The following is an 18,018-nucleotide window of genomic DNA, read 5'->3' on the forward strand; positions in this document are numbered from 1 at the left end:
TTCCAGCGCACCGTCGCCGTGAGGCCGATATCATTAGCAAAAATATTGAGTGTGTAGTTATAAAAATAATATCAACGCAGTGGTACACGCGGATTAGTATATTTATGGAGGAATCAGAAATCTCTAAAAATTATTGAATCTTGTTATGTTACTTTTCGTCTAATTAAAACGTCATATTTCTCTGTGTACTTCTTATACTCATCCTGCTGGAATTAGACGTACCAGGTGTCGTTTAGACTATACAGAATTTTAATTAAAATAAGCTCAATTCTGGGGTATTAATAACGTACAAAAACCACGAGATGTATATGAGGCACGTCAGAGTGGGGGACTTCGGAATAATTTTGACCACGTAGGGTCCTTTAACGTGCAGCTAACACTAAGTGCGCGAGCGTTTTTGCATTTCGCCCCATAGAAATGCGACCGCCATAGCCACTGGGCTACCGTGGCGGGTATAATTTTTTTTGCAAATTGTTTGCACGTGGCAGATATAAATACTCTTAATTCTTGAACTGGATTGCTCAAAGAGGCGGGCATTACTCAGACAGTAAATGTAAATGACTAATTGACTAATTAACTAAAAATACTAATTACGTTTCCGACTAATTGTTTGCGGCAAATATTGCAATTTACGAATTGTAGCCTGTGAGGTTTCAAGACATATTAACTTGGAACAAATTCTGAGGAAGGCACTGGTTTCGTTATCGCGCCGTTAAACTTTCGGTAAAAATCAACTGTGGAACCTTTTATTTTTTGACAAAACGCCGCTTTATGCATTGCGGCACAGAAATGACTGGAGCGCCAATGTATTTTGCGAATGAATATCTCGAAACTGATATCATCCTGAGAATTTCGTCCAATTGGAACAATTTTAAATTGCAATACGTGCCGTAAAGTAATTGGTTAGCATTTTAAGTGAAACTTTGTTAATGATTCTATTATACATTGCGATTTCTCTTGCAAGTTATGTTAATCTCTTCGGTAGACAAGATCAAGGGCTAAAATTGTGCTATCTGCCACAAGCGATTTTGAGATGTTCTGTATAGTCTTAAAAAAAGAGACACCTGGTGTACTGCATTTGCATGAATATATTCACGATGTCATTTATATTGTTAGAAATGTGCAGTTGTGTTCCTGGATTGAATTGAATTCTGAGGTTTTACGTGCCAAAACCACGATTTGATTATGAGGCATGCCGTAGTGGGGGACTCCGGATTAATTTTGACCAGAAGGGGATCTTTAAAGTACCCCCAATGCACGGAACACGGGCGTTTTTGCATTTAGCCCCCATCGAAACGAGGCCGCAGCGGCCGGGATTTGATCCTGAGACCTCGTGCTTAGCAGCGCAACACCAGAGCCGCTAAGCCGCTGCGGCGGGTCAGTTGTGTTTCTACTGAGGCGTATCCAGAGGTGATCCAATGTATGGTTTCTTTCAGTGTGCGAGAGCCAAGCGTTTTGAGATTGCTCATGAGACATGACGATTTTTCTTCCGCGTTCGCGAGTGTTGTGTTTGCGATGAGAGATTTGTGTTTTGGGAACTTTGGCACTGGTATCTTTGTGTCATCCTTCCTTTTCGTTTTTAGCATTTGTAGCTCTTTTATGCATGTCTCAGAGAAGTAGGATAGCATAGCCGGCACCACCTACGTGTGACGTCACACAACGCACGCGCGAAAGCACTTACCTCACTCATTTACACACACACACACACACACACACACACACACACACACACACACACACACACACACACACACACACACACACACACACACACACACACACACACACACACACACACACACACACACACGCGCGCACGCACGCACGCACGCACGCACACACACACACACGCACGCACGCACGCACGAACACACACACACACACACACACGCACGCACGCATGCACGCACGAACACACACACACACACGCACGCACGCACACGCACGCACGCACACACACACACACACACACACACACACACACACACACACACACACACACACACACACACACACACACACACACACACACACACACACACACACACACACACACACACACACACACACACACACACACACACACACACACACACACACACACACACACACACACACAGAGCCCTTGTTACTTTGTGTTAACATTTAGTTGGGACAACCTGTATGTTCTCTTACAGGTTGTAGACCGAGTTGCAAAATCGCGCTTGTTCATGCGCTGGTTTTAAATGGCATGCGATTTACTATCGACCAAAAAAGTTTATGCACCACAGGATCTCAGAAAACGCTAAATATCTGAGCAGCCTTTATTAACAGTACCCAGTGTAACCGTACATCACAATGTTGTTCACATATACCAGTAGAGGCTGGAAATGGGAATACCAAGCTTCGTTTCGTTTTGAGGCTTCGGAGATATTCAGCTTTTTGTCACATTCCTTGGTCCGTAAATTTTTTTTGGTCGATAGTACGTCTAATCTGCTCTGCCAATTGAATAGGTCGTGTCGATCACCCAAATATGTTCATCTCACTGGGGCACTGAATGAGCTTTCGTCGAAGCTCCAGCTTCTTTTTCTTTTCGTTCTGTGTACGTGTAGTCTCATCAGCACAATTCCACGGCACAAGATAGGAGCCGGCAGTCGTCGCACTGAGTATTGAACGCGAGCCCCGATTTTGGATTTTGCGCCTAGATGGCCCCACTATAGCAACTGGAACCGTAAGGCGAATTACTCTTCAGGTCGACCCGCTTTACCCAATTCTGTAATTCAAGCCATGCTGTTTCAATGACGCAGTCTTGTTCTGAGACTTGAAGGCTTTTTTTAGTTACTTGACACTAATTGAACGTTGCTTTTCTCGACCCAAGCCGTCAGCGAAAGATATTGAATCACCTACATGTCGCTTTTTACATGCTCGGGTCACTGGTGAGTTATTTTAACCGAATATATGTGACAAATAGAATCTTTATACTCACACGTATAAAAAAATAGACCATGAAGAATATATTCAGAGCTAGATCTATTTGCTGCGTTGTGTTCGTCGACCAAGACTGGCATTTCTCAACTCCGTCTCTGAAATAGGAGCGTAGGCACTGTTAAAAACTCTAGTTCCCAGTAACACATACAGCCGCTGTTCTTTGAATCACTCGTCCCGCTTCTTTTTTAAAGTGTCAACTGCGTTGCACACAATACTATCATTGAACGACGGTTCAACTTATCTTGCCTGAGGCATGATTATGTATTGATCACATGCTTTGTACGTCAAGATAGCAGCATGTGGCGCTGTCAAAATACGGACAAGACGCACTATGATATCAGCCCTGTGCTAATTGGTGGTAGTTTACACGTGCGCAAGAATTTTTGCATGTGATTCCTTTCTCGTCATTACATCGCGTCTCATCAGTAATGTTAATTTCATTAACTGACCTCAGGTTCCTAGTCACGGACATTATTTCCAAGCGACTCCGCAAAAAGCAGGAGGTGCGCTAAAATCGAGCAGCAATGATAAGAACGAAAACATTTATTTTTCCTTAGCTTCCAATTTCCTGGTAGACGCAGCGAAGGTATAGCAACCGAATTTCCTCTCAGATCATTCGGGTGCAGAGACGCCTTGGAACAGCGTCTCACAGCAAAGACAGCGGAGACAGCGCGAAGTATTGAACGGCCGAAGGGTCAAACATTTCACAGAAGATCCAAGCTTCAGGCAGTGTGGTACAGAGACACGCCGCGTTGTGTACGTGGTTAATGTTAGGCCTCTGCTAGGGCCAGACTGAAAGCGTAACTTTTCCTCATTTTCACAAAAGGAGAAACTGGCATGAGCACAGCGATAGTGCAAGTTTCAAAAGAGAGAGAACCAAGCACTTTCTTTATTTTTGAAACTTGGATCTTTGGAAGGGCACACAATCATTGCAAGGCACCTCGAGCCACGATACACCCCAAACACAGCAGACACAATTTCACAAGACTTGCACGAGACTTGCAGGGTCGGCGAGCATGCACATGCATCCGCGCATGCGCACGCAGCGGTGTGGCTTTTATTTTTTAGTTGCAGGCAATTATTTCTACATTCAGGGATGCACGCAGAGCAGGCCAGCTCGGGGACAAAATGCATGCACCAGTCCGAAAATATGAAAGCAGCGCAAGCTACGAACACACAGCACGCACTTAGATGAAGTGAACAAAAAAAAAATGAAACCAAAGTACGAAACTTATACAATGCTACAACACAGTTACGCGGCAAAGTGTTTGCAATTATGCCAGTTATGAAAATTTGATTTTTTTTACTCTTATGCATCTTACATCCCTTGAGTATCATTATACGGCACGAATCACAATACACAAAACAATAAAACGAAAATAACTAGATATGTTCCGTTCAAGTCACCAGCTTAGTAGCCCATAACGGTCTCTTTTATACTGTCGTCTGTCCAAGTCCAAAAACTTGAGCAAACAGCTAAAAACAAGTGTCTTCATTTATTATATCTACATTTTTTCAAAGATGATGTATGTCATAGTACGCACGCGCACGACCAACACTTCGGGTGTATAAATGAGCGCCATAATTCACTACCCTGCATAAACCTACATCAACGGCTGACGCTCGATTTGCGACACACACGCATGGACAAGACATTGCTACATGGCACGCGCAGCAAGCATTTCAAGCACCAGAAACGAAAGGCTTCATTCAACAAACATCACGGGACGATATTTAGCATTGGAGCATACGGTTAAATCAGGCTCATCGGCTAACTTCTGACAATTCTGACGGCCTCACATTCATTCCGCCTTTTTGTGGACCGAAGTGAATGGCGCTCCGGGGAGCCACATCTCCTATGGCAGCGGCGCCATGCAGATACAGCCGAGGGTTTTGATGCTGCCCGGGAGAGCCGTTCCACTGGCCCGTGCTTGTCAACTGGTCTGGAAATTTATTACCATACCACGCTGCGTGAAACACGCTGGTTGTTTCTCCTCGCGTACGATTTGCAGCGGCGACACCCTTTTGCATGGGGCCTAGCTTGGGTCAGTGAGTAGCCCCGTTCCAACGGTGATGTCTCAGTGTCTCGCAACTTTCGTTATTAAGGCCCATGACACGGCGCCTTATGTTTGATTGCACTACTGGCAATAGACGCGAAAAAAAAATTCACATACGCCGAGCCTGCCGGTCAATCCATAAATGCTGTATTAGCTCTCTGACGGCCGCTCAACTAGTTCATATTGTCATCCCTTGCAGCTGAAGCTCTGAATTTGGTTGGAAGCAAGTCACATATTAAGTTCATTGTTCATTGGCATGTGATTTCGACTTTCTAATAAATAAAATTGTGTACTCGGTTGCTCTGCTCATCGCGTTGCCACTGAAACTTCCTTTATGTGCATTGTGTCACATGAGTGTTGTGAAACTTTGTTCCTCTGTCTTCTTTCTTTTCTGTGTTGTACAGCGACATTAAACTGTCAGTACCAACCAGCCCAAGTCTATATGTTCGCGGCAGTTCGATTCTGCATATGCTCTCGTGGCGTATGACAAGGCGCAAATTTGCTGCTTTTTTTCTTCGAAGCGCGACAATATTTTAATATACGTAGTAGTTGTAAAGTCATATCGTAACCTGTATTCACGTCATTTCCCTGTTAGCTTAAGATGCTCTATAAATGTCATTCTTTGGGGCCCTCAAGATATCGCAGCGTGATTTAAAGCCAATGCGTATGAAGAACGCAGAACACTCACACAAATTAGACAAACACGCAACACCGTGATTATACATGTCGAAGTCGCACGGGATTTCAACTATTATGCCGCAAAGTGCTAACCGTGTATTTTGCATGGACCTTTTTATTTCGCTTTTGTAACTTTGCACGTACTCCCGCAATACGACGAATTTAGGATGCAGCAGCACACAGCTTACGGAGTAAATCTGACGGAGTATTATGCCGACGTGGTTCAAGTTTGTATCTAAATCGTCTTGCTAACTCAAGAGACTTCAATAATTATTTTGGTAACTCCTATCTCAATGAAGAACTGCATTACTTGCAAGTTAACCGCAAGCTTCAGTATTCGCGCTTTATACTACCGTAATTGTGTGTTCAAAAAGGAAACAAAAAGCTCAACATTCGACGAACAACAATGCTATCTTCCTGCGCAACAAGTTGTGGATGCCATGGAAAACATTTGGAATCGCCGCATCAGCCTTGTGTTGTAAAGGAACTTAGCCGCGCGGAAGCCACTCTCCTATGCCTAGTAAGAACGGGGTCGGCCCTGCATCGGTACTTAAGGTCGGCCGTGCTGCTTCTCCATCTCACACTGAATAAAATGAAGTGGGCCACATTGAGCACGTCATCTGGTTCTGAAAGCGCTTCTGTTGTGAAAAGGGAGAGGCTTCTGGACAGCATGGGAAGAAGAGGGTTTTCTCACGAATGAGCAGAACTGCTAGTTTTTCTGACTGCGAATAGTGCTCAATGAACTGTCGCACATTTTACTGGCATTTACACGAGAGACTGACCTGATTGACTCGTGGTAACAAATATTCATGACAAGGACAAATAATACCCTCAGGCGGAGCAATTGCCGGCCTAGCCTGTCAGATTAACCCCACCTGTAGCAACATCATCACCACCCACCACCGCCATGGAAAAATTAACTAATGACGACGAACAATAGTTCAAGGTCTATTTACGTCGTTCGTCTTTTTAAATGTCTCTCTCGGCTTAAAGAGATCGATTTTGGCACTTTAAATGCGAGAAAGTTTGCATTCGCATGACCGCGGAACAATGAAGCCTGCCTTCTCGCGGCGTCGTATTGCGCTTAAGTAGAGCGGCCGTCTCCTACGTCTATGGTATAATTTTTTAACTGCGCTAACTCACAGGTACAAGGACGAGGCAGACAAGACAGTCCTTGTCAGTGTGAGTTAGCGTAGTTAAAAAATTATACCATGCATGTCAACCAACTAGCCCGACTTGGAGCTCCTACGTCTAGTTTTACATTCATGTGTATATATTATTTCTCACTACACTTGCAGAGATCAGGAATCAGCTATTGTTTATTCGCATTTTTTCTATAATCGGGCAAATGTTCCGCATATACGTAACTTCACCTTCAACAAGCACGAAAACAAACAAAAAAAGGAAAGCTTAACTAAAGTCATGGGTGAGAAAATGCTTCATATACGGCTTTCAGATTTTTCAAATAAATAGACAAAGTAAGTGTAAATAAATGAAGAATAGATGGTTCAATTAAATCATGTGTTGAACCTACGCCTGTTTTTCTTTTGCACACAGAATTACGCCAATTCTATGAGACAATGCAAAGCGTAATACAGATGACGTTCGTAGTAGGTATAAAAATTTAAATTGCCATGGTTGTTTCACTGCTGAGGAAGTGAATGCCGCATGAGAGAACGAACTACGAAAAGAGAGAAAGCTCAGCGAGGCTAACGATAATTGCATCCTTTTTCCTCTCTTAAATTTCCTCAAAGGAAAGCGAGTTCAAACGAATGAGGAGAAAAGGCAACGACAGAGCATGAATGTGCGCTCACGCACGTGTTTGTTTACCACGTGTTTAAATGCGGTTGAAGAATCCAAGTGACTTAGAACCGCAGCGTCGCACTGGAAGATTTCTGCACACATGACGACCGAGGCGAAGGTCCGTTTGCTCCGCGAACTATCCGTCTTCTAACCGGCTTAGTCTAGCATGGTGAAAAAGCAACTGGTCTTCCAGGGAACGACACTCGCACACAACGTGTTTACACAAGCGGCACGCGTTGTGATGTTCCTTCGAGATTTTGTGTGCACCGAGGGGCAAGACTTTCCTAGAATCTTTGGCAGGTAAGATTCTCCAGACGTCTGATGGCATATGTGGCTTGCTGCGCTATTCGCATTCATTAAAACTGAAGCAAGAAAGGCGAATAAGAGAAACAGAGCAATAATTTTCACATAACACGGCAATTACAATGCTAACGAAGTCCGTAACACGTTCCTCTAAAGCAAAACTTGCTACCGTTTTCATAAAAAAGTGCAATTTGATTTCACAAATTTATGCTGAAACCGCTTGCCGGACTCGTTTATTTTATTGTTAAGGTGATTTTAATAGACTTTAGTTCAAGGCCATATCGAATAACACAATTTTTTATACATGTTGATAGCTTTAATCTCGAATTCTTTTTCAGAGGACGCAATTTTCTCGGTTTGGTGTAGATGAATAGACAGGGGAGAAGTGGCCCATATTTATAAGCAGTTAGACCTTCTTGCCAATCTTCAGGCAGGCGCTGTACGCTCAATACAAGTGCTAGATTATTTGCGCTTCCAAGTATTCCGTGAACTTGTCCCTCAAATTCCACGTCACAATGGAGGTAATGGAAAGCTTGCAATAACGTGTGAGAGTAATAGAGCAATTTCTCAGCTTACATGTCCAGTTTCCTCTCCCGGCAGCACTTGAGGCTAGACAAAGATGAATTAACGTTTCTCTCTGACTTAACAGCTTCAGACGCTACCATTAAAAGCTTTCCTAGAAGCAACTCAGTAACTTTGGTTCGAAGCAAGATTTCCATAAATTTCGCACCACATAAGCTATAGAAACCTATGCAGCTGTACAAAATTTAAGATGCCGGTTCCGCAAAGCTTTTGATTCGTAAGTGCTCTTTGCCATTAGCCGGCGCCTTCGCTAATAATATGTCTGAAATCGCGATTGGCTGGCATCTGCTCTTACGAACAAATTTTAGCATATGAACGTTTTCTGTAAATATGGGCCTGGGGCCGAATTCACGAAGTTTTTCATTCGTAAGTGCTTTTTACCATTTGCCAGTGACCTTCATTAATAATACGGCCAGCATCAAGATTGGCTGGAATTTACTCTTATGAAGAATTATAGCGTAAGAGCTTTTTGGTGAATACGGGCCCAGATGCACTAATAAGAAAGCAGCGAGATTGCACTGAAAGCTTCTTGGCTGCGCATTTTGCTCAACCTGATGTCCTCGTGGCTCTTAAAGGGAACAGTTAGCGCACTATGTGCCTGCCGTTGTAAAACGGAGGAGCCGCGGCAGGCTATTGGCTTCATAAAATGCGCTGAGAACCTGGGGCCGAATTCACAAAGATTTTCGTTCGTAAGGGCTCTTGGCAGTTGGCCGGCCGCCTTTGCTAACAATATGTCTAGCAACGGGATTGACTGTAATTTTTTCTTACGAACAATTCAAGCGTAAGCTATTTTGTGAATCCGGGTCCATAATTAATAAAGCCACTGTCTGATACTTGACACTGCCAAAATGGGCATTTCTCATGCAGAATCCGTGGCGCTATCGGTGTTCAGTGTTATTGCGGTCATAGAGAGAAATATTCCCACCACGCTTTTTTAAAGTGTCCATGCCAAGAACCTACAATGGTGGAGGCTAAGGGCATTTTTAATGACACTCCAACACCAGTCATTTCGTCTTACAAGAATACTAGGCCCATGATCAACGTACACGTATCAATAAGAGCGCTTAACATAAAAGCTCCTAAGAAACTAGCAGAATCATTGGGTATTGCAAATAGTACCATGAATTAGAAGAAGCTTATTGATTGGAAAATTCAGAGAGGTCGGCCGGAAAATGGAGTTTCTGGCCATGTTTCGCTAACATCTTTATTGGAATTGTTGTTAAGTTACGGAGACTTTATTGCCACGGCGATAAGATCGCTTTTTTTACTACTTCCGTCAATCTTTGACTCTCTGCGTACTGTTTTCTAAATTACTCGTTTCTGTAATTGATATACTTGTAGTACCTGTAGGGATGCGCTTTTATGCTTCGCTGTGTACGAGGTTCTTCTGTAGTTTGCTTTTCTCAAATTTTTTCTCTTATTTTTTTAAATTTATCATTTCTTCTGTTCTTTTAGTTTTTAATAAATCCGTTTCATCTTTCACTCATGTACTGACGTAGTCTTACATTTACTAAATTAACTGAAATTCTGGGGTTTTACGTGCCGAAACCACGATCTGATTTTGAAGCAAAGCGCAGTGGAAGACTCCTGATTAATTTTGAGCACCTGGGGATTTTAAATGTGCCTTACGTGTACTGACTGAAGAGATGTGACGGTAAACCTGCTATATGATTGGATTCTCATGCACAACAGGCTATGGATGGCTTATTTGTGACGTTTTATTCCTTCGATCCGTTTTTTATTTCTGCCTTTTTTTATTTCGTGCGTCTTTCTTTTCTTCGCAATTCTTATTTGGTTGGCTCTATTTTTGATGTTCGCAGAATATCCGACCGTTCAGTGAGATATTTTCTTGTACTTGCATCATTTAATCATCAACAGCTTAATGATCCGTGTTAACATTTGATTGCACGCGTCGAACACGTTAGTGTAAGTTCTGTTTGAGTATGGCGTCACCCGTGGAGTGCATTTTATTGCGAGGTAATAAGGATTACCGCCAATATTTTAGATGAATATTCTGGATACAGACATCACTGCATGCACGAATCCTTAAATAGACAATGCTAATGCAGCTACGTCGAGGCGGTAGAGTATCGCATGCAATAAAGAAAGATTCGTTATTATAGTTACCTCAGCAATAATGGTATTGCAGAGTAAGCAAGTCGCATCACATTTTACATAGCAGAGATCAATTTACGTGATCCCAGATATCTTTAAAAAATATTACCGGCCTTCTTATCATAATTCAATTTGTACCCACAATATGGAATGATAACAGGATTATGTTCTTCTACTTGTGCTTGTTTTATCGCTAAGTACGGCGTAAAATATGATATGTGCATTCTGTACAGTCGCTGTTGACTCAGTATTTTGTGTACTCGTATGTTTTCACTGCTTTCGTATGCTATGTGCAGTGTTTTATGCTTGAGATTCTTGTTTTATTCAGTTATATATGCGAATAACCGGCCGGTAACTTCTGAAACGCCCCCCTCCCCCTCCTTTACTTACACAATCTTCCAACTTCAGGAACCCATGAGGTATACGTATAAAAAGATGACGAAAGTGGGTTTACAGCTAATGATGAACAGGGACGTGGAGGCGTCATAATGCACAATTCAGTGTGCACGCGTCAAAACATTGATAACCACAACACACAAGCATGCTTTTAGGTGATCACGCATAGCAGTCGTGAAACATTGAAACAAGTCTCGATGGGGCGCATTTCAGAGTCTATTCACACAGCTGTTTTGAGCCTTCGCCTGCACTCTGTACACGAAAAAAAGATGAGAAGGGGGGAAGGAGTAGGCAACGGAAGAGAAGACTGAGAAGCCAGAATATCAAGATAATTGTTTATATAGGGCACCCTCTCATGAAGAACAGTTACAGCTACGTTCCTTGAAGCTGGGAACTCAAGAAGTAAATACTCGGCGAATGTCCTGCGTCTCCTTATTCCATTGCGAGCCGAACAATGCAGATAAGGAGTGCCACAGACTCTCAGTGAGACTTATCCGCGGCGATAGGCTTTTCCGAGGTACTTTTGAACCTGCCCGCACTCTAAAGGACGACGACTTCAGATGCAGGTAGTCAAGATTGTAATTTGCATAGATGAGTTAGAAGACGCAAATTGCTAAAAATTTTGTTAGCTAGTGCTAAAAGGAGAATGAGAGTGACGAAATCGACTGATTACTGGAATGGGTAATGGGAACATCAATCGGGCTCTAGTTCGTAGCTTCCGTGTGTGCTGGTCGCAGTGTTAAGAACCTAGATTCACACTGCGCTACTTCCCATCCCTTCTTTAACCCTCTATCCGGCTCTTCCACTACTTGTCAGTTTCGGTCGACCTTCGGCTGGAGTGCTTTAGAGCGTTGTAGTTACTGCTGTTCGTCACTAAGCAACTTTTGAGCGCAATACGTTTAGCGCCATGGTCCTTTTGTATGCGCGTTTTCTTTAGGCGAGGGGATGAGCAATTGCTGGCATTGGTGTGGAACAAGAACCCTTATATAAAACTAAGGAGACCGCAAGTGTCTGAGGTATCGAGACCTACGGTCTTTCAGCTGAAGGTTGATTGAAAACGCTCTCATAACCTCCCCCCGACGCACAGACACACGGGCATTTCGACATGAAAGCCCATCGTACCGGCCTGCTTCAAGACTTCACGACTGCGCTGCGTACCGTGCTTAACACAAATGACGCAGCGGCGGCGCGACAGTGGCTATGTTGTATACACGGTGCAGGGACACGTGCGGAGGGAGGGAGGCCCGCTCCGGAGCGTGCTCCGTGCAACGGCAAGCAGGGCACCGCTGTGCGCCATAGCCTCACAGCTCCTGTGAGGCAGGCCGTACTTACTGCGTGTCACTGTGAGACATGTTTTTGGTGACGGAAAAGACAGATATTCACCAGCACGTCCTGCTTACGTCTATAGCGCACTTATTAGACATCGCAAAGGCAAGAAATAAAGCAGCTGCTGACTGTCAAGTTAATGCGGGCACGTGTATTACACTGGCTTAAACAGCACTAGCTGAGTGCTAAGGAAGGAAAACAATTATGAGAACCTGTAGGTGCTTACAAATCTATTTATTTTTTTTTTTAGATATTCCGGAACACGGAAGCTGCGGAAAAAGAAACCGGGACCGATTCACGAAGCTTTTTGTTCATAAGGGCCGTTTGTCATTGGCCAGCTACTACCTCTAATAATAATACGTCCGACATCAGGGTTGGCTGACATCGACGCTTACGAACAGTTAAAGCGTAAGAACGTTTTCGTAAATACGGGCCTTGAACCCGTATTCAGGAATCGGTCCACAGGCTGCTGTAGTTCGTAAGAACAGGCGCCGGCCAACCATAACATCAAGCATAATATTAGCGAAAGCGGTTGCATAGTGGCGCACAGCTCTTACAAAGATGTTTCGAAACTGCGCCCGTGAATTTGCTCTCGGCTGGGGCACGCACCGGGAGTTCAAATTCTGGGCTGTGTAGGTCGCAAAAGCAAGTGCCAAGTGCAGCCATCGACCCCTGCCTGCGCGCATAGGTCCTAAGTAAATGCGGCGTTTTCCTAGCTTCTGTGTTCTAAAGTATTTTGTGAGCAGCGATTCTTTATAATAAATGTAAATTATGCAGTGATCATCTTGCATGTGAAGTTAATAACGAACCCCGCAGCTTCGGTCAACGCCCGCAAATTTGAAAGCGTTCATGACCTCGCCGCGAATTCCAGAGTGCATCCTCACAGTATATTTTAAATTTCGCTGCGCTGTCTGACCTGCGAAACTGTCTTGTGACGGCAACAGTCTTTACACTCTTAACTTCCACGCTAAGTGAGGACACTGGATGTCGACAGCAGGGTTTGTCGCCTGACTTTACTATTTGTAACTATTCATCATGAGAAATGTTCGATGAAAACTGCGTGAGCAATACGGCCTTAATAAATCCTCTCATTAGTGGGAAAGCGGGACAACTTTAGCGTAATCTATAATCTTTGAGCCCACGTCTCACTGATTTCTCGTATACAACGGAGGCTTGAGCTACGTCGAGACTCGTGATCTGAAGCGCGTAGTTCGATGTAGCCCAAAGTTTAAAATTGCTCTCCGAAAACACGAGCTTTAGTTATCCAAAGCTTACAGGCCCCTTGCACGCATCATCGCGAATGATCTTGGGCCGCGTAATGCGCACTCGTTAGTATAATGCCGGCCTTCGATCCAAAGGCACAGAGATTGAGAAGCGCAGTCCCCTTTCTCTAAAACTTCGGACTGTCGGGAAACAAATGAGACGGTGCATGGAATGGCCTGCAACCTTTGAAAGAAGTGGTACAGTAACAATTGTTAAAGGAGGTGATTTAGGCCGCACCACATTTAAAGAAGTACAGACGTCAAATTTTCAGCTCTAAACTTTTTCGTGCTCGGAAGATAGAAAGTTCACGAGTCACCAGATGCAGTTCCAGAATGTGGTCCACTTTTTTTGTTAATGTGAACGTTTTTGTATTAGCATGTTTCGGTTTTCGGGAGCCAGATAACATACATATACCGACGTCAAAGGTGTTTAAGCGCATCCATGGAAAACAACGGCAAGTCTCATGTTGGTTTCGCGACATGAAATGAAACAATCGATCACGGGTTGCCCGAAACTTGTTGACATTTGCCATTCCCTGTACGTCATTGTAGTAAATTTATTGCGCCTCGTTATCGTTTCTTCAACCGTTTTGTGGCACCATGCTCCTCTTGAATGCCATATATGTACGATAATTTATGAGGAAAAAAACGTATAAAATACTAAATTACTTAATGGTCATTTACGGATTCTGCATCTTGACTCGAATTCAGTAATGGTGCAAAGGCATTGCTGATGTAGAGTACGCACAGTCGAAATTTCAGCGTCTGTACTCCTTCAATTGCGCACATCAGCTAGTAAAAACAAAGAAAAAAATCAGGGCTGCGGACCTGCGGGCACGTGTAGTAAGCCTTTCTCTCGTTTTTCATACACAGAATATGCAAATTTGTAAGTGTGCAAATTCCTCTTTTTATGGCATTGTAATGTCGTTTTTCCTTCCTGTACTCATGTTCAACATATGCGCCAATCCTGAATAGCTTCCAGGCTGTATATACCTTTGTTAGCTTCAGCCCAAAATTGGAACAGAAGCTTCGTGCACTGGCCGCTAGCCGACATAACCTACACAAATGTTGCCGCACCAGCTAACTTGTGAGCGATAGCACTGAACACGGGAAGCCGAGAATAAAGCCTGTAAAGCAGAAAGCTGTACTCTACTAAGATCTTTCATGTGTAGCTAGCTCTTCCCACGTTTGTATTGTACGTTTTTTCATTCATTTTTGTAAAACAGTTCACTGGAATTTCAGTTCAGTGCCATTCACTGGCATTTCAATACAGCGCTGGCCAGCAAAACACAACATAAGACGACAACTGACATTGGAATAGTACGAAGTGGCATACTTACTGGTATCTTTGTTGTTTTTCATTACTGATTGCGCCGCAAGGAAAAGGAATGCGAATAAAGAAAAGGAACAGTTTTTAGCGACCACATAAATACAAAACGTGTTTGCGTTCTTGTGCGGTTGCGAAGACGTGGCCACATCACGGGCATATGGCAAATCGTGAGAAGCCTATATGGACTGGTCATACAGCGCAAAATATGGTCTACATGCCAAAACCACATCTACCATATCACAGCCTCATACGAGTGGCACTGAAGTACTCGTCTCAGCGTTCCCGCTTGGTGTTTAGTTAAATGTTGTACGAGGCAAAGTTCCCGATGCGTTCTCGGCTTTAAAGCATGTTCGATTTACGCCTCGAACACATGTGTTGTGCGTAACCTACAGTAGAGCTACTGAATAGATATGTACGCATACATATATCAAAAGGTATGCTTCAACGCACTCGTTGCATCTTTCGCTATCCTCAACATTCGCTCGTGCCGCACTGGACTACCAAGGAAGAGTTGCCATTCCAGTTTCATCCGTGAACATGAAAATTTTCGAAAACTCCGTAGCCGAGCTTATACCGCTAACGATTTTTCTCTTCCTGTCTCTGTCTCTCTTTCCTGCTTACACGAAATTGTCATTAGTCATTACACATTGGGCTCTGGTTCGACGTGCGTATTAGATACTAAACTTACCAAATAAGTTCTCATATATATACACGCCTGCGTTACGTTTTTGCACTGTGGTATTTTTATTCAGTGCAACGCGTGTAATTTTACCTGACCTCAATCGAATCGCGCCAGCTCCAGCAGCACAGCGGTAATGGCTCAGCGTCCTGAATCTGCACCCTTCGCCTGCTATATTTACCGCCACGCGAGGATTTCCACGGTCATCCTGGAGGCCTCCTCGTACGTCACATCCAGACGTACGGAGACTACTAGCAGTAAAGGGTTTCTGCGGCACGAATATGAGTCCCCGCGATGAGAGGGAAAGCGCTGAATGATTCAGCCGAGAAACGCAGCAATGTTGACTCGGGGTTTTTTTTTTTTTTTTTGTAACCTCCGTAATGTATGCGTAAGCAAGCTGTCTAAGCGACATTGGTGGCATCTCGGCCTGGCGGGGACTATAGCGTGCACGGAAACCTTTCGTGCATCATCGTTTACCTTCGTGGACAAGTCATGGGAGCGACAAAAAGGGTGTAGCAGCACTCGGGCCCTCCGTCACCTAGGCTACGGTGACACATTGCGAGCCTTTCGTTAGCACCTATCGAACAGCTGCGGGTTGTTAACGCGACACGCAAAGCTTTGTAGGTGTTCTTCGGTACTCATCGCTGCGGATATAATAACGTCGAAGTAAAGAACTTGGAGATAAAAAAAGGTCTGGACTTTTACAGCAAATGTCATGCAGAATGACGCAAAGCATATGCAGACTCGCCAAGTCGTTGGCAAAGTAATTACGAGGTTGGTGTGAAAGTAATCACAAAAGTAGGTTTCACTGCTTTTACAAAAAGTGGTCTTGGGAACCCGTTGGGCAGGTATCCATAAGTCACCATCGCGAGACCGACGTATCGCGAGACACCTACGGTGAAACGCCAACGGGCCGTGTATATTACACACGTGACTCGTAAAAAACGAGGGACAAATAAAAAAACAAGAGTTTCAGTGCTGCAATAAAGGTCTTAAACATAAAGTAAGGGCCGAGAGACGACTGAAAACGATGATTCGGGGGGGGGGGGGGGGGGGGTACGAGAAAAAGGAATGAGCGCATGATAAATTACTTGCGCACACCTTCAGCTACTCTGGTAACAGGTGGCGCAAACATTGCTCTTTTTATATATATGCGCACGACAGAACACCAAATGAGAATTTAGGCCCCTGGTGGCGCAACAGTCAATTACGCTTTTACCTATACGTTAATCAATAGCGCTAGGATTTGATGCCCAACGCGAGGCGCTATTACTTTAATTAAGGCGACAAGGAACACGGTGCAGCAGCTAAGCACGCGAGACGCCTTATAGCTAAACTATATACAGCCCGGTTTTCACTTTCGAAGCACCGTGAATGTTGCTCGGTCGCGGCGCAGCGCAACGGCCGACTGCTTCGCCGGGACAAACAAAGGAACGCTCGAGATAATGGCTGAGGTCTGCCGGAAGTGAACACCATAAAAGGTGCACCAGTATAACGTTCTGGCGCGCTGTCGCCTTTCTAACAATACTGTCATCGGTCCAGCCAGCTCCAAGCCGCGTGCACGCTAGCTTTACCTCTACGCGCACCTGCTACCAGGAGTGCTAACAAGCGCCGGTACAGAGCAGCAATAGAACGCTAAGGCGAAATTAACGGCAATATAGTATTTGTGGCTCTAGTCCGAAATTGTACGCGTGGGAAACATTTAAATACGTATGGTAACCAGTAACGCCCTACGAGGGTAAGCAGTAGTGTCTCGATACTTAATTGGAAAGTTAAAGATTTGCAACTCCAGGCGTTCTGCGAGTAAGCGCCTGGTGTAATCGAAAAAACGCGTCACAACATTCTCGACGTTATTTGTAGAGACGGAACAAAACCTGGCAGGACAACAACACTAACTGCGGCTCGACTGTGCACTAATCAAAGATGTTGAAAGTGGCCCGCGAGCTTTAGCAGGCGCTCAGCGCATTCCGTAAGTCGTAAGTTCTTTTCTCATGCTTACTTCAGTGCCAAGATGTTACATAAGTCTAATTTGCTAAAATTGCTCTTCTTTCTCTCGTACGACGTATGTCTGACAATTTCGCGTTAAAAACTTGGTGTAAACTTACTGTTGGATCATGTCGTGAGGACCGCTGAGACAGCAAGTGGGTGAGTGCAGAAGAGACAGGAAAGAAAGCCACACAATTACATATTTGTCCGCCTAGTATCCGGGAGTTTGTTCCAGGAGAATAAGCTGGGTATCTTCCGTAATTGAAAAGTTTCGCTACGGTTATTACACATTACAGGTGACATACTAGAGTGACAAATAACTGGCTTTAAGAATACTATACTTAAAGTCAAACATAGTCTGTAGTTTTGTATAAAGGAAAATTTTGACGGAAATAAGCTATTGTTTTTTGTGTTGCAAATTAGGCACCCTGCGAATGTGTTTTGCAATGAATACTTACTGTATGTTTTCACGGCTTGTGGTGACAAGATGCACAAGAAAGTGAGCATTAAGAAAGAAAAAAAGGAAAGACATAT

The 18,018-nt window shown here is 44.0% G+C and overlaps 1 protein-coding gene across 2 annotated transcripts in view; it reads right to left on the minus strand.

Moving 5' to 3' along the window:
- The window catches only part of LOC119436468 (calcium-activated potassium channel slowpoke), a 194,084-nt gene that overhangs the window by 58,395 nt on the left and 117,671 nt on the right, over positions 1-18,018 (minus strand). For both annotated transcript variants that reach the window (XM_049657971.1, XM_049657966.1), the window contains exons 3-6: positions 17,943-17,957; positions 17,604-17,627; positions 14,830-14,853; positions 2,966-3,062 (exon numbers count right to left, since the gene is read on the minus strand). In XM_049657971.1, the coding sequence (XP_049513928.1) occupies positions 2,966-3,062; positions 14,830-14,853; positions 17,604-17,627; positions 17,943-17,957 (160 nt within the window). The remainder of the gene's footprint in view (positions 1-2,965; positions 3,063-14,829; positions 14,854-17,603; positions 17,628-17,942; positions 17,958-18,018) is intronic.

This window comes from Dermacentor silvarum, chromosome 1, assembly GCF_013339745.2.
Source record: "Dermacentor silvarum isolate Dsil-2018 chromosome 1, BIME_Dsil_1.4, whole genome shotgun sequence".
NCBI classification, from domain to species: Eukaryota; Metazoa; Arthropoda; class Arachnida; order Ixodida; family Ixodidae; genus Dermacentor; species Dermacentor silvarum.